This window comes from Odocoileus virginianus, chromosome 30 (genome assembly GCF_023699985.2).
Source record: "Odocoileus virginianus isolate 20LAN1187 ecotype Illinois chromosome 30, Ovbor_1.2, whole genome shotgun sequence".
Classification (NCBI taxonomy): Eukaryota; Metazoa; Chordata; class Mammalia; order Artiodactyla; family Cervidae; genus Odocoileus; species Odocoileus virginianus.
In genome coordinates this window covers 21,732,954-21,752,736 of record NC_069703.1, presented here as the reverse complement: position 1 = coordinate 21,752,736, position 19,783 = coordinate 21,732,954, and the positions used below count along the sequence as shown (strand labels likewise).

The window sequence follows — 19,783 nt, the reverse complement described above, 5'->3', positions numbered from 1 at the left end:
CTGAGTTTCATCAGTCTTAGAATTGAAAGCGACTTCTGAGCTCATCTAATCTAACCTCCCAGTGGAGGAAATTTCCCCTACAGTATTCAAATCAAGAGGTTGGTCAGCCTCTGCTTAAATGCTCTTAATGATGGGAGTCTCATTACCATGTAATGCAGCCTGCTCCATTAGTGGCTAGATCCAATAGCTAGAAAACAGATCCTATAATGAGCTGAAATCTCCTGCTATAAGACTTCTTCATCTTTGTCTTTTTTTTTTTTTGGAGCTACCCAGGAACGGATGCCCATTTACACTCTCAGTGTGTAAATGTCAACTCACTTGGGGAAAGTGAGTCAGGGGAAGATGCTTCCAGGAGGACCAGGGCCCAAGTGGTTTAACTCCATCTCCAGTGTTCCGTTTCTGTGATGTTGGAGGGGGCAACAGGACAGCCACCTTCAGTTTCGATAGCAGAGATCTCGCTCTGACTTGTGGTTGAGCTGTCAGGGTGACGCTTGAGTGTATGAGGGCTTTGGAATCCAACACTGCTGAGTTGAGATCCTGGTCTTTCGTGAGCTGTGTGGCTGTGAGCCTATTGCTTAACCTCTCTGAGTCTCAGTTTCATCTTCTGACATCTTGAACGTAAGGTGATGTGCAAAAGCCTTGACTTTTCTGTTCATGCGAGAGGAGCTAAGGACAGGGAAGCCTGGCAGGCTGCAGTCCATGCGGTCGCAAAGAGTCAGGTATGACTGAATGACTGGACAACACAGTGGTTGGAGGGAGGGCTGAAGCTTCACGGAAAGCCTGTCCTTCCCTCAATGCCACCTGCTGACATCTCGGCCTGCCCGTGTCTCTGTCTCTCTAGCACTTCCGTGGGGAGTTTCCCATCCGGGGAGAGCAGCGACCAGGGCGCGCGGACACCCACCCAGCCTCTGCTGGATTCTGGCTTCCGCTCCGGCAGCTTGGGCCAGCCGAGCCCTTCGGCTCAGAGGAGCTACCAGAGCTCTCCTCCTCTGCCGACTGCAGGCAGCAGCTACAGCAGCCCCGACTACTCACTGCAGCAGTTCAGCTGCCCGGAGGCCCAGGCCCGGTCTCAGTTCAGTGTGGCCGGAGTCCACACGGTGCCTGGGAGCCCCCAGGCACGGCACAGGACAGTGGGCACCAACACGCCCCCCAGCCCTGGCTTTGGCCGCCGGGCCGTGAACCCCAGCCTGGTTGCCCCCAGCAGCCCCAGTTTGAGCCACCGCCAGGTGATGGGTCCGCTGGGAACCGGTTTCCATGGTAACACCGTCTCCAGCCCCCAGAGCAGCGCAGCGACCACTCCGGGAAGCCCCAGTCTGGGTCGCCACCCTGGGGCCCACCAGGTTTCCAACCTCCACGGCAATGTGGCCACCACTCCCGGGAGCCCCAGCCTGGGCCGGCACCCCGGGGCCCACCAAGGCACCCTGGCCTCCAATCTCCATGGCAACGCAGTAGCCAGCCCCGGAAGCCCCAGCCTGGGCCGTCACTTGGGAGGGTCTGGATCTGTGGTTCCCGGCAGCCCCAGCTTGGACCGGCACGTACCCTACGGTGGCTACTCCACCCCTGAGGACCGGAGACCCACGCTGTCGCGGCAGAGCAGCGCCTCGGGCTACCAGGCTCCTTCCACGCCCTCCTTCCCTGTGTCCCCCGCCTACTACCCCGGCCTGAGCAGCCCCGCCACCTCCCCCTCGCCGGATTCGGCGGCTTTCCGACAAGGGAGCCCCACCCCGGCCTTGCCGGAGAAGCGGAGGATGTCCATGGGCGACCGAGCGGGCAGCCTCCCCAACTACGCCACCGTCAACGGGAAGGTGTCCTCCTCGCCAGTCGCCAGCGGCATGTCCAGTCCCAGCGGGGGCAGCACCGTCTCCTTCTCCCACACTCTGCCCGACTTCTCCAAGTACTCCATGCCAGGTGCGCCTCCTTCCCCGTCCACCGCTCTTGCTGGCGGATGCCGTCCGCCAGGCAGGCGCTCTGTCCCCGTGTCTGTTCTGGCATCTCCTGGGCAGACAGCCTTGGGTGGGTCATCGGCCTCGGGTCCTCAGGTGCGTTAGCCGTGTCACAGGAGTTGGAGCTGTGCTCAGAGCCGATGTGCTGTCGTCGTGGCAGCTGTGGGGGCAGGGGTGGGGACGTGGATGTGACCAGATGCCTACGATGGCCCTGCTGTTCCAATGATCATTAGCATCTTCACCCCTTGCTGAGCACGTGCTCTGTGCCGGGCTCTGCGCCATGGTCCACCTTGTCAGTTCTCATGGCCACCTAGCAAAGTGGCTATTATTACCTCCATTTTACACATGAGCAAAGTGAGGCTTGGAGAGGTTCAATCATTTGTCCACGATCCCACAGTTAATAAATGGTTTAGCATCCAGACCCTTACGACCTTAAAGCATGTGCTCTTAAAACCCAATTGGAGCTGTCTTACTGCCTTGTCTTGATAGTTTCTGTAATTTAGTGTATCCTGGAAAATACGGCTTCCAAACCTGGACCACCCGCCCCACCCCACTTTTTGCCAGCCGATAGCACTGTTCCCGCCTTTTGATGCCCACTTTGCCCACATCACTAATAAAAGATCTCGCAACCAGATGAGATAGGGGAAAAGGCCAAGGGTTAAGCATTTTTACTGGAATCTCGTTTCTACCAGCTCGGCTTAAGAGAAGCCTGCGCGGGTTTACACGGTGAATTCTTCACTTATCACCAGAACTGGGCATCTTTAGCCGCCACTTACAGGACTTGTTATCTAAACAAAAAGGTCAAGGCTTCAGCTGATGTGCATCTCTTCAGCCACATCTCCAATCTGACTTTGTTTACAGTGACCCCAGAGTCCTGGGGCATCCGAGGAAGATGTAGAATGCAGCAGGCAGCCTGGGATGGGCCCCAGCTGCCCAGAGACTCCATGTGTCACTCCCGGGTCCTGCCCTGAGCCTTCTAAGTGACACTGCACGACCTGGCTTCCTGCTGCCCACCAGAGACATCTGGTTCCCAGCCCCAGTTCTTGGAGGATGCAAAACTTCTAGTAGTTGGGATATTTCCTGTTTCCCACCATCTTCCTTGCTTAAAATAGCCATGGGAGTCAACACAGGAAGGCACATGGGGCTGCAGCCGCCTCTGACAGCTCATTAGACAGGCAGCAGCAGCCCTGGGGCCTGGGACTCTGGAGCAGAAAGAGGCAGCTTGCAGAGTTGTGGGGCCCAGCTGCCTAGCCCAGAGGCCCTGCTCTGTGCACAGCTGCCAGGAAAAGGAGCTGACCTTCCCCCTGTCTGTCCTCCAGAGACAGATCCCAGAAGCCTCGCAGAATGTAAATAACAAGGTGAAATTGACTGGACTCACAGCCCAGCCCTCATCTCTGGTCTGTGCCCTGAACTTTTTATAGCGCTGTGAGCACAGGGTCCTCTGCTTCAGCCCGTCCCTAGAGAAAGCAGGGGAAACCTACAGATCTGGAATATTCCTTTTTTCCCCTCTTCCCCCATCCTCCCTTTTGTTTCCTTTGCTGTCAGAAAATGAAGGAAGAGGTTGGTGAGTGAGTCCTTATTCCCAGCCAGGAAGATACGATGTAGCTGACCTCAACTGGCTATTGCATCTTCTTACCTGGGAACATCTAACAAAAGCCTTTTGTGGACCATTTGTGTAACTTGGGCAAGTCGCTCCCCTTCCAGGAACCTCACATTCCTCATTTGTAAAGTTAAGCAGTTGAATACGATGCTCTCTCTCCAGAACATCCTATCAAAGCATCCGTAGTCTGCAAAGGGTCTGGGGTGGGGAGTGTCTACCAGAGAAGTGGGGTGCGTGACACTCGGTAGACAGCTTCTTAGTTCCAGGCCAACCGTTCCCTTATTTATCCCAGGTAGAACAGGAGCGATCATTTTGTTCTAAATGAGATTTTCCATGTGGGGAGTGAGGAGGAGCTTGGGAAAAGTGGACAGAAATGTGTTTTTCTGCTCTCATCCTCAAGGTTGTTATGATGAAGTGGAGAAATTGAGCTGTGGGAAAAGGGACTAGAAGGTGGGAGAGAGCTTCAGGAAGGATTTAGTCTGACTCTTCTAGAGAAAGGGCGAGGTGGGCTGGAGTAGGACTCTCGCTGGCTGGGGGAAGATGCTGTTCAGGCGCTTCAGCAGGAGGACAGCTGGGTGACCCACAGTGGTTGTTGGGAGATGGGGGAGGAAGCAGCTTGAGGCCCCTTCCAGCAATGCTCTGATGAGGTCTGAGCAGATCTTTTTCCTATGTTAGTTTCCTAGGTCAGCCATGACAGAGGACCACAAACTTGGTGACTTAAGACAGCACAAGTCGCTTATCTCATTGTAGCTGAGCTGGGAAGTCTAAAGTCAAGGTGTTGGCAGGACTGGCTCCATCTGCAGACCCTGAGGGAGACTCTGTTCCAGGCTTTTCTCTTTGCTCCTCATGGTGGCTGGCAGTCTTGGGGTCCCGTGGCTTGTAGACACGTCTCCCCATTCTCTTCCTCCGTCTTCCCATGATGCTTTGTCTCCCTTTCTCTTTTTTTATAAGGACATAAGTCATATTGGATTGGGGTCCACTCTAATCCGGCATGACTGCATCTTAACTTGGTTACATCTGCAAAGGACTATTTCCAAATAAAGTTCCATTCACAGGTCCTGGGGGTTAGAATTCTAACATATCTTTTTGGGGGGACAGAGATGGAGACTCATAACATCTCCTGTCCTTTCCTTCTTTAGACAACAGTCCTGAGACACGGGCTAAAGTGAAGTTTGTCCAAGACACTTCCAAGTATTGGTACAAGCCTGAGATCTCCAGAGAACAGGGTGAGTGTTGGATGACACTGAAGGTCCTGGGGTCCATCCGAGGTCACACTGGCCGCTGTCCACCTTGTCTTCCCTGGGCAAGGGATATAAGCAGACTCACTCCTCTCTGCAGTGGTGGTGGTCACAGAGAGGACCTGGCCCCAAGCTTAGACAGTAGGAGGCACCTTCCCAAGGCCAAGGGCAGGGAGCAGGAGCCATGGTTGTAGCCAGTTCCTTAAAAGCTGCAAGTCTTGATTTTCCAGGGCAAAATGAAAAGGCTGGCTGAGATCACATGGAACCTTAGCCCTCCATCTGCATGATGTGGGAGGTTTCTGCACATTTTATAGAAGAACATAGTTGGGGCTGTGGGGATGGAGACGAGAGGCATCGGCTATGAAAAGTCTGTGTGGATGTAGGGCAGGGTGACTTCCAGCCACAGGTCAGATCCAGGCTGCTGCTTGTTTTCATAAATACAGTTTTCTTGCAGCATCCTATGCTCAGTCACTCACTCATGTCAGACTCTTTGCAACCCTACGGACTGTAGCCCGCTAGGATCCTCTGTCCATGGGATCTTCCAGGCCAGAATCCTGGAGTGGGTTGCCATTTCCTCCTCCAGAGGATCTTCCCGACTCAGGGATCGAACCTGCATCTCCTGTGTTGCAAGTGGATTCTTTACCTGCTGAATCATTAGGGAAGCCCCATCTATTGGTTTACTCACTGTCTGGGCCGCTTCTGGGCTGTGATCGCAGCCATGAATAGCTGCAGCCAACCCTGCATGGCCTGTGAAGCCTGAAATATTGACTGTCTGGCTCTTTGCAGAAAAATTTTGCTGACTCTAGTGTAGGAGGACCCTTAGGAGTGTTTACATTTTAACTTTAGGGGCTCTCATCTCATCTGAGAAAGAGTGAGATTTGAGGCCTGATAAGACCTAAGTGAAGTTGTTGTTCAGTCACTTTGTGACCCCATGGACTGCAGCATACCAGGCCTCCCTGTCCCTCACCATCTCCCAGAGTTTGCTCAAGTTCATGTCCACTGAACTGGTGAAACCAGTGCATCAGTTTCTCATTTCCTCTTCTCTCCTGACTCAGCTATCGCCCTCCTTAAGGACCAGGAGCCAGGGGCTTTCATCATCCGTGACAGCCACTCCTTCCGAGGAGCCTATGGGCTGGCTATGAAGGTGTCTTCGCCCCCTCCGACCATTATGCAGCAGAATAAAAAAGGTAACACCAGCTTGTCCAGCAGGGCTCAGGACCAGGGGGTCCCTGCAGTCTCTTTAGGTCCTGATCTGTTAGAAGGAGCAGGGTTGGGGGTAGGGATGTAGGGGGTGAGAGGGTAGGATGGGATGTGCAGGTCTCTTGGTTCTCATGGGAGCTGGTCCCTACTAGTCAGACTCTTCAGAAAGATGGGTCTTGAGCTTGGTGATGACCGGGGTCAGAGAACAGGGGAGCAAGAGGACTGGAACCCTGTGACTGAGTTTCCATGAGAGGTGGCTAGCAGTGGTGGTCTCTCCATCCCAGGGTTCTGGCCATGTTATCACTGTGAACCTTTCTCCATCACAGCCTCACTCACTGGAGAAGTTGGGAAGTGGTGCTGGGAGGTGGTGGTGGGGATGCCATGAGCAGTGACCCATCCACATTTCTTTCTCTTCGTCCCAGGGGACATGACCCACGAGCTCGTGAGGCATTTCCTGATAGAGACCGGCCCCAGAGGAGTCAAGCTCAAGGGCTGCCCCAACGAGCCAAACTTCGGTGAGCCACCCCCGCCTCCCCACAGTCTCAGGCCTGTCCCGGCTTCCCTGCTGCAGCTTCTGTCTTGTCACCTTTGTCATAGATGCAGCAGGGAAATGCACCGTGACTCCCTTCCTCTGTGCTGTGGTACCTTCACTCGGTCAAATTCCTTTCTGTTTTTGTCCTGCCCCATGGGGACCTGTTACTGTGATCGGTGGAATAACAACTATTAACAAAGGCTGCTATGTGAAAGCCACGTTGTGTGCTAAGTCACTTCAGTTGTGTCCAACTCTTTGCGACCCCATGGACTGTAGCCTCTCAGGCTCTTCTCTCTATGGGATTCTCCAGGCAAGAATACTGGAGTGGGCTGCCATGCCCTCCTCCAGGGGATCTTCCCAACCCAGGGATCGAACCTGCGTCACTTATGTCTCCTGCATTGGCAGGCGGGTTCTTTACCACTAGTGCCACCTTGGAAGCTGAAAGCCACCTTAGGTACTTTATATCACTTCTGGTCTCCTGACCATCCTGTGTGGTAGGTGTCATGGTCCCATTTTACACACGAGGAAACAGGTTCGTAGGAGTTAGACTTACCAGGGACACATGTCTTGTAAGTTCCTGAGTGTGGATTTGACCCCGCCATCCTCTGACACTTGTGCTACACTCTCCTGAGAGGGTCCCCGGCAGCGGGAAGGATGTAGGAGAGATGCTGGGTGTAACTGTCAATAAAGGAAAGCTGTAGGGTACCCTTCTGATGCCCACAGTGAGCCTTTAGAATCTTCCCCCTTAGATCTTGGGCTAACAAAGAGAGATTGAAGTTTCAACTTTGTGGGTGGGATGAGGGAGAGGTAATAAAGAAGCGGAAGATTATGGATGGAGGGATGGGGTGGGTGGGCTGATCCTCATTGCCTGTGGCCTGCTCCAAATAACATTGCTGCTGCCGGGCTGTCTCTCTCTGCAGGATCTCTGTCTGCCCTGGTCTACCAGCACTCCATCATCCCACTGGCCCTGCCCTGCAAGCTGGTCATTCCAAACCGAGGTAGGAACCTGAGACTCCTTGCCCTCCAAGCGCACCCTTGCGCTGGCCTCCTCTGTGTCTCAGCCCCCAGCCAGCTGCTCCAGAACGGGGGCCAGGCTTGGAGGAAACGGGTCATGCTGCCAATCTGGGGAAACTCGAAACCACTCTCCGCTTTATTTTTTCTAATAAAAAAAGAAGAGAAAGTTCACTTAAAAGCTTAATTCCAGAAACATACATAATTGACTTGCCAGATTGTTCTGGAAAATCCTCTGGAGGTTTTAAGAATTTATTCCTGTGTCCTCAGAAGTAAGCTTCATCCCAGGGGAGGTGCTCGAAGCAGGAAACAGCCATGGTGGGGAGGACTGTGTCTGGCGGAGGAGATGGGCATCAGTGGGCAGGGCCAAGGGAAGGGGGAGGGGAAGGCAGAGGTAGGCCATGGGGTGTCCAGGTGTCTAATGGAGACGGGAAAGTACACTTGAGGGGTCGCTTAGAGGAGGAGGTGGCTGCACTGTGCGTGGCTTGGGAAGGAAACAGGAAGCCTAAGATGTCCCTGGAGTTTCTGGTTTCCATGGCCAGGAGGGACCTGAGGCTGATGGGAGGAGCCAGCTCTCTTGACTGTGGGAAGTAAGCATGGACCCCAAGAGCCTCTGGACATACAGGGCGAGAATTTGAGTGACATTGGGGCCAGCAAAGGAGATTTTTAGTTTCTCTGAGAGAGGTGCCTCATCCTCAGAGGAGGGCCGATGGACACCCCAAACTCTTCAACAACACAGGCTTCCTTCATGCAGCCCCAGGTACGTGGGGCTCCCACAAGGGGAAAGGAATATGCCTGGTCATGAACTTGAGCTCCAGGAACAGGGAACTGGGGTGTCTTCTCCCCATGTTCTCTGCCCAGTAATGGAGTATACAGAATTGTGTCTGGGACTTGCTTTCAGTCTCTCTTGGAGCTGCTGGGGTTATGTCCACAGTTAAAATCTCCAATATTATTTGGCAATTTCTGTGTATCGAATCCAGTTCATTGAATTATTAATGATAATTGACTGTTATTAACTTAAAAGTTCAAATACTATTTAAATAGTCCCATTAACCATATAATTTAGACACTAATTAAATTGTATTTCTAAGGAATTTACCAAAGTAACTTCACAATTATATAACTGCTATTTATTTACATCGTATAAAACAGTGGTTCTCATTATATGGTCCCCAGAGAAGCAGCATCAACACTCCTGGGAACTAGTTAAAAATGTAGATATTCTCGAGCCCCAGCTAATCAGAAACTCTGGAGTGGGGCCCAGAAATGCATGTTTTAACAAACCTGTATACCAAAGTCTAGGAAATGCTGGCATAAATTACGTGCTAAGTTGCTTCAGTTGTTTTGGACTCTTTGCAGCCCTATAGACTGTAGTCCACCAGGCTCCTCTGTGCGTGGGATTCTCCAGGCAAGAATACTGGAGTGGGTTGCCATGCCCTCCTCCAGGCGATCTTCAGCCCAGGGATTGAACTCGCATCTCTTATGCCTCCTGCATTGGCAGGCAGGTTCTTTACTACTAGCACCACTGTACTCAGTTCTTATTACTGTTGAAATTATAGTTGTGCTGCTTTATGGTTTAATGGATTAGAGTGTTTACTGGTTTACACAAAGACATGTTGATGCAAAACAACCACATCAATAGCCACTTGAAGGCTTGCTTTTTGTTAATCAGGGACTAACACCATTTACGGAGCATCTCAAAAGCCCAATGAGTGGGTATTCTCATCTTCACCTCTGTTTTGTAGATAGCTGATAATTGCCTGAACCTGGTTCTGTGGGACCCCAGAGCTCCCAGCCAGGATACTGAATTCTTAGAGCAATCGCTGCACGTTCAAGCTGGACACACGTGCCGACTGGCAGGGCTGGTTATGAGCAGCAGTATCTGTTGCGCAAAGTGTTTGCAGAGCTAGCCTGAGGCCCAGCCAAGCCTGTGCTTCTTTCCAGCTCTGGGGTTTTAATTACCAGCTGAATTAAATTTTTGTCTCAGACCCCACAGATGAATCGAAAGATAGCTCGGGCCCTGCCAACTCAACCAGTGACCTGCTGAAGCAAGGGGCAGGTGAGTGGGCACCCCAGATGGGATCCCTGCCCAGACCTTTCCTCCCCCCGGCCCTGGACCCTCCTGCAGGTGCAGGCTGGTTGTCACTCCCAGACCCAGAGGTCCCCAGGGAGACCACATTTCTGTGTGCAATGCCTTGGTCCAGGGCTGGCCTGAAATTCATCTGCTGCCTTCTCCCTGAAAAGAGGACCTGGGAATGGTCCCCACCCACCTCGGTCCCCATGACTCCCCCTCGGGTGGGTCTTTTCCCAGCCTGCAACGTGCTCTTCGTCAACTCGGTGGACATGGAGTCACTTACTGGGCCACAGGCCATCTCCAAAGCCACTTCCGAGACCCTGGCTGCTGACCCCACACCAGCTGCCACCGTCGTTCACTTCAAAGTTTCTGCCCAGGGAATTACGCTGACTGACAACCAGAGAAAGTAAGACTCTTCTACTTGCTTCTGTGTTGGGCAACCCCACCGCCCTGTGACCCATCTATCCATACGTGTACCAACCCACTCACCAGCTGATTCATCCCTTCTGCCCATCTAACCACCCATCCATCCACCCACCCATCCACTCATTCACCCATCCATCTACCCGCCCACCCATCCATCCACTTGCTCACCCACTTACTAATTGATCGATCCATTCCTGCATCTATTCATCCCCCATCCATCTTCCCCACCCATTTTCCCCTTCATTCATTTATGTCTCCCTCTATCCATCCATCCATTCATCTGTTCATCCATTCATTCATCCATTCTTCCTTCCTTCTACAAACATGCCTGCATTGGCTATATAGCTATAAATACAGCTGATAGAAGTCCCTGCTTTCTGGAGCAGAGACCCTTTCTCTCATGTTCTCTCCCCAGGCTCTTTTCTTCCTCCTCCAGGGTCCCCCCATTTCTCATTCCTCAAGGCCAGTTTCTTCCTTCTTTCCCTAGTCTCTAGCATTTGGGACATGTTTCTGTGACACATCTCTCTGTCCCTGTGCATCGCTTTATGTTCCCAAGGGGAGCAGCCCAGGCCATTGTGCTCATCAGGGAGAGGTTGTGTTGACCTGTGACAGCCAGAGGTGGTGGCCTGGCCTGCGGTGGGGGGTGGGGAAGAGCAGTCACTTCAGCGCTTACTGTTTATGATGGGTGTGCCACAGGCTCTTCTTCAGGCGACACTACCCTCTCAACACCGTGACCTTCTGTGACCTGGATCCACAGGAGAGGAAGTAAGTCTCTTGTGGACACCTGCCCTCCCAGCCATCTCTCCAACCCTGGAAGTCCGTGTGTGTGCATGCATGTGTCATTGTGTGCACGTGTGTGTGCACTCATGTGAGTGCTGCAAGTGTAAGGGTGTGCATTCTTGGTTCAATTTGGGGATCTGCCTGTGTCTGTGGGACTGTGAGTGGCATGGCTGCATTGGCATCTTTTTGCGTTTTCCCCCACAGATTTGAAGCCCCTCCTGGGGACTCAAATGCCTGCTTCCACCCCTCTGAACTTGCAGCTGCTTCCCTCTCCACACTGGGGACAGCTCCCTGGGAAGCAGGCCACGGTGCTCGCTCCATCGCTCCACCGTGAACAGACCCCCTCCGTGTAGTCTTTAGAGACCCTGGGGCCCTGGCAGCGGGGCTGTGTCTTCCCCAGGGGTCTGGGCGCTGGGGCTGGGCTCTGAGGGGGAAGTGATGGTTTACGCTGTGTCCTCGCTCTCTCCCTAGGTGGACGAAGACGGAGGGAGGTGCCCCTGCTAAGTAAGTGTCCTTTTCCCCAACCCGGCCGGCTGGTTGTTGTGGTCCTTGGCTCAGGGGGAGGTGGGTGAGGGAGCAGGTTAATCTCCAGGACCAGGGGGCAAGCAAAAGGTGGCTCTGGAGAAAACCTGGCCCAGGCAGCCAGGTCTGTGACCTCCTGCCTGGAGCTGAAGGCCTAGCCTCCCGCCTTATCCCCGTCCTGCTCCCAGAACCAGACCATCAGAGGCTGAGGAAGGGAATCGAAAACCCAGAGTTTTATTGGGAGGTGATGGCAGTGGGGCGGGGTTGTTTAAATGATCTTTTCTGCCACAATCCTGGCTTCCTTGACTCCTTTTCCCGCTTTCCTGGGAGACTAGGCCTCCTCATTGGACCGCACAAGTCTGGGAGGTCTGAATTCCTTCCAGAATTCTAGGGATTGCCTTGTGGCCCTTTGGTCAATTTTCCATCCATTTCAGCATTTTTAAGTGCTTCCAGGGAACTCAGCCCTCAGAAAATTCAGACCAACCAGGAGGCTGGCTCTGCCCTTGGGTGCCTGATGTTGGTGCAGGTAGATGAGAGAAGTGTATAAATGGGCTAAGGTGCTGCAGTGATTTTCAAATTGTGTTCTAAGGAACCCTAGATTCCTTGGGTGTAATTGGGCTGCTTGAGGGGAGGAAAAACTCTGCTGTGATTTACGATATTTATCAGCATGAATCAGAGTTTTTCTCAGTAAAACAAAGCATGGGAATAAGCTGGCTAATAAAGCTGACATAAGACTCACTGAGGTCTATAATTCCACCTTGTACTTCGTCAGGCGTATCCAGACAGCCCCATTTTTTCTGATTGATCGTATCATAGGTTGATGTTATGCTGTTGAATTGTTACATTTATTGCCATAAATACTGTCACCTTTACATATCCAGACTTCATATGAGATTGGCTTTAGAGAAAGGAAACTTTCACTGTTAAAAAAAGAAAATTACAACCACTGCTGAATGAGGCATGTCAGGAGGGGACAGCTCACATCTGTGGTATCATGAGGCAGAGTGCTTCTAGGCAGGGAGAGATTTGGGGAAAAGTGTTAGTAGCTTGGTCATGTCTGACTCTGTGAGACCCTTTGGACTATACCCCGCCAGGTTCCTCTGTCCATGGGATTCCAGCAAGAATATAGGAGTGGGTTGCCATGCCCTCCTCCAGGGGATCTTCCCAACCCAGGGATTGAACCCATGTCTCTTACATCTCCTGCCTCCTATATTGGTAGATGGGTTCTTTCACCACCAGCACCACCTGGGGAAAGAACCTGTATTTAAAAATAGGTCTTATAAGACAGGTAGAAATGGGTGCAAGGGGTAAGAGAGAGCTGATTTCATGGGATGGGAAAGGGAAGCTGCCAGACTGCAAGCTCCTGAGGGCAGGACTGTGTCTACTGCATAAAGAAAGAAATGAAAAGATGGAGGCAGAGAGATGGAGAGTGAGGAGGAGGCCCAGTGAGGCCACCATGGTCCAGATGAGTAGAACAGACCAGCACTGGCATGATGAGTCTCCCTCTGGGGGTGTCCAGAGGGGCTGTGAGGGATGGAGGAGACGTCTTCTGGCCCATGGTCACGTATGCCCCAGTGTCCAGTCCCTCTCGAAGCTTGCCTCCCTCTGTCTCAGCCGCCTCTGAGACTCACAGAATTATTAGGGTCTTTGAGTCCCTTCTGCCAGCCAGGAGGCAAGAGCTCTCTGTTTGAAGGGTCTTCTCCTTCCTTACCGCCGGGCCCTGCAAGTGGGAGATGGGTCAGGGACTGAAGCAGGTTGGTCCCAGGTCTGGAAATTCCTTACTTAAGAGCAGGTTTTGTGTGGAGCTTCCTTATGACTCACCCTTGCCGAGGCCCAGGAGAGCTCAGGGCTGGACCAGGGTGAGGCCAGCGAGATGCCCTGGGCCCCACATTTAAGGAGGTGCTTGCCCTCGGGTGCTTGTCATGCTCCTCTCCACCCTCGGGGCTGAGGTTTCTTGCCTGCATCCACTCCTCCAAGCCGAGAAAGAGCTTGGGCTACGGTTGAGTTGGCCCAGGGACCTACAGAGCTGAAATAAACACCAGGGGAGGGCAGGTGGGCAGTGTTCAGGCCTGAGAGGTTGACTGGCTCTCATCTTGGCAGAAGTGAGCTGGAGTGGGCTCGCTGCCACGCTGGCAGCTTGGAGCCGCTCCCTCCCTCTGCCCTCCGCTCCCTCCACTGCACCCCCCCACCCTGCAAGGATGGAGAAGGGGCTCTGGGGAGTGGTCCACAGCCCCAACCTTCCCCACCTCCTGGGCAGATGATCACCCCAGGCCTCTGAGCTGACTGGGTTGATTCAGCCCCTGAAACACATTTGGGAAGAGCAAAGCTGTGGGAAGCCCCCTGTGTGTGTATGTGTGTGTGTACACACGCATGTGTGCACAGGATGGCAAGCCAGACCCAGCCTGGCTAATTTTAGCTGCTGTGTCCAGTCCTGGGCGAGGGGTTTCCATTGGAATCCCCAGCTGTCCCGATTTCCCCATCCAGCTCTAATTAGCAACGTGCCGACTGGGAGGGGACTTGAGCTCACATTCTGTTCTCTGCGCTCGTATTTTTAACTCTGTTTTGCAAAGAGAGAATGCTCAGTCACTCCAGTCCTAGTGTGGGGAGTCAGGGTGGGGGAACAGGTGTGGGGTCCTGCCTCCTCCCATTCTCTAGAGCACAGGAGAAATGTGTGTGTGTGTGTGTGTATGCGGTGGGGGACAGTGGCCCCCTGTTCTTTGGTCTCCCTGACCCTCTGGTGTCTGAGGACAAGCCCTTTGACAGGCAGATGGCGTTTTGTTTATGTGTTGTGTGTAAGGACATTCGGCCAGGGGTGTGGCAGGGACGGGCTGAGAGAAACTGGTTTAGGAATGTTCCATTTTATTTTTGGTGTCATCTCCACCTCTTGCTGTCTGGTCTTGTCATTCGTTCGCCTCCACCACCTCCTCCTTCTCCTCGCCTACCCCCCGCCACGGGGAATTTCTGCTGACCCTGAACAAGTGACATGCCATCTCCAGGGGTGGGTTTCCTTGCTGGTGAAGGGAAGAGAGGGTTTCTTGTGGGCATCACCCTCAATGCCCAGTGCTCGGGGAGGTGGAGAGAGACGGGGAAGGGAGGAAAGATGAGCTTGCTCTCCTGGGTGTTTCTCCAAGGCCTGGGGTTCCTCCTCCTTCCCACTCACACCTGTCTCCTGTCTCCTGCCCCTGCAGGCTCTTCGGTTTCGTGGCCCGGAAGCAGGGCAGCACCACGGACAACGCCTGCCACCTCTTTGCTGAGCTTGACCCCAACCAGCCGGCCTCCGCCATCGTCAACTTTGTCTCCAAGGTCATGCTGAGTGCCGGCCAGAAGAGATGAGCCCCTGCCACCCCTTGCCCAGGGCCAGGGCAGTGGGGATGGGGCATATGGGGAGGGGACCCATGAATCCTGACCATCCTTGAACCCAGAAGGAGGACTTTGGGCCATTTTGGAGAAGGAGAGAAGAAAGTGTCACGTGGGGAGAGGAAAGTGAATTGAGCGGGGAGGGGGAGAGAGAGAGGAAGAAAGAAGGAGATGGAGGAGAATAACTCAGATTCCCCTGGGGAGATGGATACTGCGAAACCCCCAGAGCCTCCAAAACTCACCAGGTCCACCTAAGTCCCCCTCCACCCTCTGATGGGGCTCCTCAGGGGAGACAGGACTGGTCTCCTTGGAGACCCACATTTTGAATGAAAATGGAAAAGCTCTTTCTCCCTAACCCAACTGCTTTGCAAGGAGAAATCCCATGGAGAATCTTTCTCTAGCCACCTCTGGGGTAGATCACCAAACCAAAAAGAGCCCGCATGGGACGTCCAGCGGCAGAACTTTTGCTTCTGAAAGTATCTCAGACCCCAGGCACCTAAGGTCTCTTTGCTTTGCCTCTGATGTACAGTTTGTGGGTGTGTTTCTGGGGTGTATATATGGCCATGCCCACATCCTCACTCACTGATTTCTGTTTGCCTCTCAGCTAGAATTATAAACAGGTATACTTGTCCTCTGTGTTTGCACACACATGTGCACACCGTCCAAAGCAAGAAAGAGTCAGGGATGGGGTGACAGGGCAGCAAGGAGGGGGTGTAAGTCCACTTCCCCAGGGGCACCTGGCATTGTAGGTAATGGACTTTCCTGGTCCCTGCACCTGCTCTAACAGCCTTCGGGGCCGCCAGCCCTTTCTCCTCAGCAGAGACCCCCATGGAGTGGGGCTGGCCACGCTGCAGCGTTCCCCCTGACCTGCTGGCATCTGGAGGCTGGGGCATTGGTTTGAGGAGATGAGGACAGATGTGTCCAGGGCTTTGGGGGAGAGGCCCCTCAGGAAGGGTGGCTGCCCAGCTCGGGGAGCCTTTTCCGAGGCGTGTGGCCCAGCCTCGGGGCAGGCAGGGGGCTCCCGTCGCTTCCAGTCCTCAGCCCAATCTTGGCTTTCGTGTCCCAGATCAGCCGTTCTCAGATGTGCCCCGTGTTCAGGATGCCTTTAGGGTGCTTCGGAACGAGCCTTCCTGCCCTGCCCTGTTCTGTCCTGCAGGGTCCCTGTGTTGGGGCTCATCCCGGGACCTGCTTCTAGAAGCCCTGCTTGGCGAGACCCAGGGGAGACCCCTGTAGTTCCTGTGCCCCCTCTGTAAGGGTTTGGGGGTCTAATTTTGCTGGGCTGCCCAGGGGAGCTGGCCAGAGCTCTGGGGGCTGCTTGCTGCACACCACATGGCCTGCTCTGACACTAAAGCCTTGCTCCCCACCCTTCTCCTTTGTTTCTCCCCCAAAGCCCAGCTGCCGTGGACCAGAGGGCAGAAGGCACACATTTAGGTCGAAGGGCTGAGAGTCCAGCTGGGCACCTGGGAACCCCCTGACCACCACCCAAGCACTCTAAGCCGGATGGAAGAATCCACCAGGACTCCATCCTTGAGTAGATTCTTAAGCCTCTGGGTTCCCTAGAGAGAGGCACTGTACTGATATATAAATATATATAATATATATGTGAGACATACTGACAGAATCTGTAAGCTAATAAAATATAAGAAAAGATTAAAAAAAAAAAGAATAGGCAAATTGACAAGAAGTATTTATTATTTTCCCATACTGCTTTGTTGCCTCCGCGGCATAATCCAATCCCCATCCCTCTCTGTGTTCCAAGCGAAGCCTCAAAGGTCAGGGCCTTCATCCTTGGAGCTATCAGGGGTCTCCTTGAACAGGCCTTGGCCTTCCCTAGACTCTGATGGGGGCTCAGCAGAGAGGGGGTGCATGCGTTTCACCCCCTTCATCCCTTCTCATTTTTGGCAAGCCCAGGCCTGGCTGTCAGACCCCAGAGATGACGGGGGAGCTGCCCGCCTCCTTGCGGGCCCCGCAAGGGCAGGTGCATGAGCCTGCAGGGACACGGGTGCGCGTGGTGGGCGTGGGTGACGTGTGCATTTGTAGTTTTTCTTTTCCAAGAAGCTGTATCTGTGTGGACGTTCTGTTTCAGGGAGTTGGAAAGGAGAGCGTCTGAAGGTGGCGGGGAGCGTCCCTCTACCACCTCACTTTCCAAAGATGGAAACCTTGATTTTGGTGACCAAGGTTCATCCTAGGGGCTCTTCCTTCTGAGGCCTTCAAGCCAGACACCCCGATTTCCCCTCTTTCATTCCCTGCCTAACCCCAACTGTCTTCCCAGGCAAAAGAGGATATTTCCACCTTCCTTTGTAAATCTCCCACTGAACTGCCTGGGGACTCTTTTCCTCCTGGTCTGGATGGCTGGGCGGAGCGTCAGACCCCTCACACGTGCTTTTCCACCGCCCACCAGCAGCCCACCACCACGAATGACCAGCCAGACCCCACCCCACTCAGGCCTGGACCGTGTGCGACTCTGGGAAGGCCCCAGGAGATGCTGGAAAGCCGATCCACCCCCTGCCCCACATGCTTCTGGAGGGAGCCAGTTTCCTAGCATGTGGCCTGTCCAGAAGAACGATGGGGAAGGGTTACCCCAATCCACACCACAGCCTCACCTGTGGGTCGGACAGCGCTTGGGAAGACACTGTAACCCTCCGTGTCTCACAGGTTAGGCCCGTGCACCCTGCACCCGTGCACACACCACGCACGCGCACACACACACACCACACCATAGCATTGCAGTATGTTCTTGCCAAAGATTTCCTTTAAAAGAAAGAAGCACTTTTAATAATTATTGTTATTGTTGTGTAAATGTTTATCCTTTTTTCTCCCCACTCCTCCCCCTCAATCTTCCTTGCTGTTGTTTATTGTTGAATCTGTTTGTCAGCCAGGAGAGTGCCCCTTCTGGTCTTGAAAGTGGGCTGGGGAGCGGGGGATGGGAAAGGGGATGGGAGGCATAGGCAGGAGGCCCCGGTCAGCTTGGAAGGCAGGGACAGAGACCCCAGGCAGGCTCGGGCTGCAGCCCAACCTGCATCTTGTTGTGCAGCCAGCCCTCTGAGGCAGTGGGGGCCTCGCGGTAGCTGTCCTGTATGTATCTGGCGGGGGAGGGGGTAGGGCAGGGAAGTGACAGCCCTCCCGTTCAGCAGGGACAGAGGCCCAGCCAGGTTCAGGAGGTCCTTCCCAGATGGAGCCAGAGGGGAAGACTGGGCGTGGGAACAGGGGAGAGGTGACCTCAGAGGGGAAGTGGGGAGGAAGGGAGCTGCTGGATGGAGTTCCAGGGGTGAGCGATGCCCCTGCCCTGCGATTGATCGTGGTGTTCTGGCTGCCAGCCAGGTGTTCCAGAGACAGAGACTTTGTGTCCTAGATTTGGGAAAGGCCTTTTGACCCAGGGCCTCATTGGAAGTTCTCCCACAGCAGTTCCAGATGCTTGTGGACTGCCAGAATTCCTTCTCCCCTGGCAGGGTTTGGAGGGATCCCTGGGTGTGTCAGAGATGGACAGGATAGGGGTGGGGGCCCCGTGGCTGCGTGACTATAAGGGGGAGCTGGTGGAACAGATGTGATTCTCTGAAAGGGGGTCCCAGGAGGGAGATGGGCTGGGCATTCTTCTGGCCACTCAGATGGGCTGAGCAGAGGTTGGGCAGACCCCCCACACCATCCAGGGGCCTGTGGACAAGTCTGTGCCTAGAACGGTGTCTGCTCCCTTTTCCTGTGTTGTCGCCAGCCCTGCCTCCTGGGCCTTCTCTCCTGCTTTGGGCTTTTCCAGCTTCAGAATCTGGGGGAGGCAAGGGGGCCAATGTCTTTTCTAAGGCTTCCTGCTGCCTCTCCATCTCCCCACCCTTGGGGTCCTGGGAGAGGCTGGGGGGCGGGCAGCATCCTGGGGCCACTCCTCACCCGAGTCCAGGCCCCGGCATCCTGAGACTGGAGTGCCCTGGGCAGTGGTAACACAGAAAGTGTGTGCGCGCGTGTGCAAGTGTGGGTGTGTGTGTGTGCGCGTATTTTGCTTGTCTCTTTAGGGAACTTAGGAGTTGGGTTGGAGGTGGTGGGCAATGGGATGTCAAGTTCACTATCACCCAGTGGTGAAAGGAATCGGGAAGCGAGGCTTGTAGGGTCCCCCGACCGGGGGAATCCCAGCGTCAGTGGCAATGGGGGTCAACCTCACAGCGGTGCTCCTCTGTCCTCAGATGGCCGGAATGTTGGAGGGCCTCTGTTTGCTTCCCACACCTGGGCGCTTCCCAGCGGCAAGGTTAATTGTAGAGAGACAGCCCACTTTTGTTTCTAATCAGTGTTCAGCAGCTGGAGACTCCTCTGCGTGCCCACGTGTGGTTCGTGTCTGTGTGAGAGAGAGCATGTGTGTGCGGGCATGCTGTTTCCCCACCTCTCTCCTCTCTGACATGCCATTCAAAACAAATGTAAGGAATTCCTTACCCCGACTCCTGCCCCTGCCTCCCAGACCCTCTGCAGGAAAAACCCAGCATCCTCCCATTCCTCTGGCTGTGTATTTATATAGATGGAAATATACTTTCTATTTTGTATCTTTGTGCCTGTAACCTCTGTCACCTTGTATAAACCCTGATGTACGCGACTTATCCTGGATATGAATGTATTGTACACTGAAGCTGTTCCACTCCTGTACAATGCTCTGTTTCTTGGCGATCCATTGTATGGCTTTATAAATGATAAAGTGAAAGAAAAATCCGTGTGTCGTTAACTAGCTCTGTTGTTGGGAAAGGGGATCTGTTGCGTCTCCAGTGGGCAAAAGAGTGTCCCACCCAGGCTCCGGAACTGTGGTGGGCTTCGGGGATGCTGCTGGGGGATGACTCACCCCAAGCTCTCCCAGAACTTCCCCACCAGCCAGGTCTTGGGTCTGATTACAATGAGTTTTTCAGACTGTTAGCTAGAAGAGAAACTCAACTCAAACTAATTTAAAGGAAAAGGCATTTAATGGCACACATAACCAAGAAGTCCAAGCACAGCTGAATCCAGGTACTCAAATGGTAGAAGCAGGAATTTGTTTCCAAATTTGGATTAATTCTCAGGCAACCTCTCTCCCAGGGGTGGTACCATCAGATGCTCTAGAATATGGCCCCTCAAGGCCCCAGGCTTTTATCCTAC

General features: G+C 53.8%; 1 protein-coding gene across 11 annotated transcripts in view; it reads left to right on the top strand.

Moving 5' to 3' along the window:
• TNS1 (tensin 1) overlaps positions 1-19,366 on the top strand; it is a 208,245-nt gene extending 188,879 nt beyond the window's left edge. For all 11 annotated transcript variants that reach the window (XM_020879371.2, XM_070458624.1, XM_020879370.2 and 8 more), the window contains 10 exons: positions 842-1,908; positions 4,683-4,769; positions 5,837-5,968; positions 6,404-6,496; positions 7,434-7,511; positions 9,512-9,583; positions 9,836-10,004; positions 10,721-10,789; positions 11,276-11,308; positions 14,515-19,366. In XM_020879371.2, the coding sequence (XP_020735030.2) occupies positions 842-1,908; positions 4,683-4,769; positions 5,837-5,968; positions 6,404-6,496; positions 7,434-7,511; positions 9,512-9,583; positions 9,836-10,004; positions 10,721-10,789; positions 11,276-11,308; positions 14,515-14,659 (1,945 nt within the window). In that variant the 3' untranslated portion in view covers positions 14,660-19,366. The remainder of the gene's footprint in view (positions 1-841; positions 1,909-4,682; positions 4,770-5,836; positions 5,969-6,403; positions 6,497-7,433; positions 7,512-9,511; positions 9,584-9,835; positions 10,005-10,720; positions 10,790-11,275; positions 11,309-14,514) is intronic.
• The last annotated feature ends 417 nt before the right edge of the window (positions 19,367-19,783 follow it).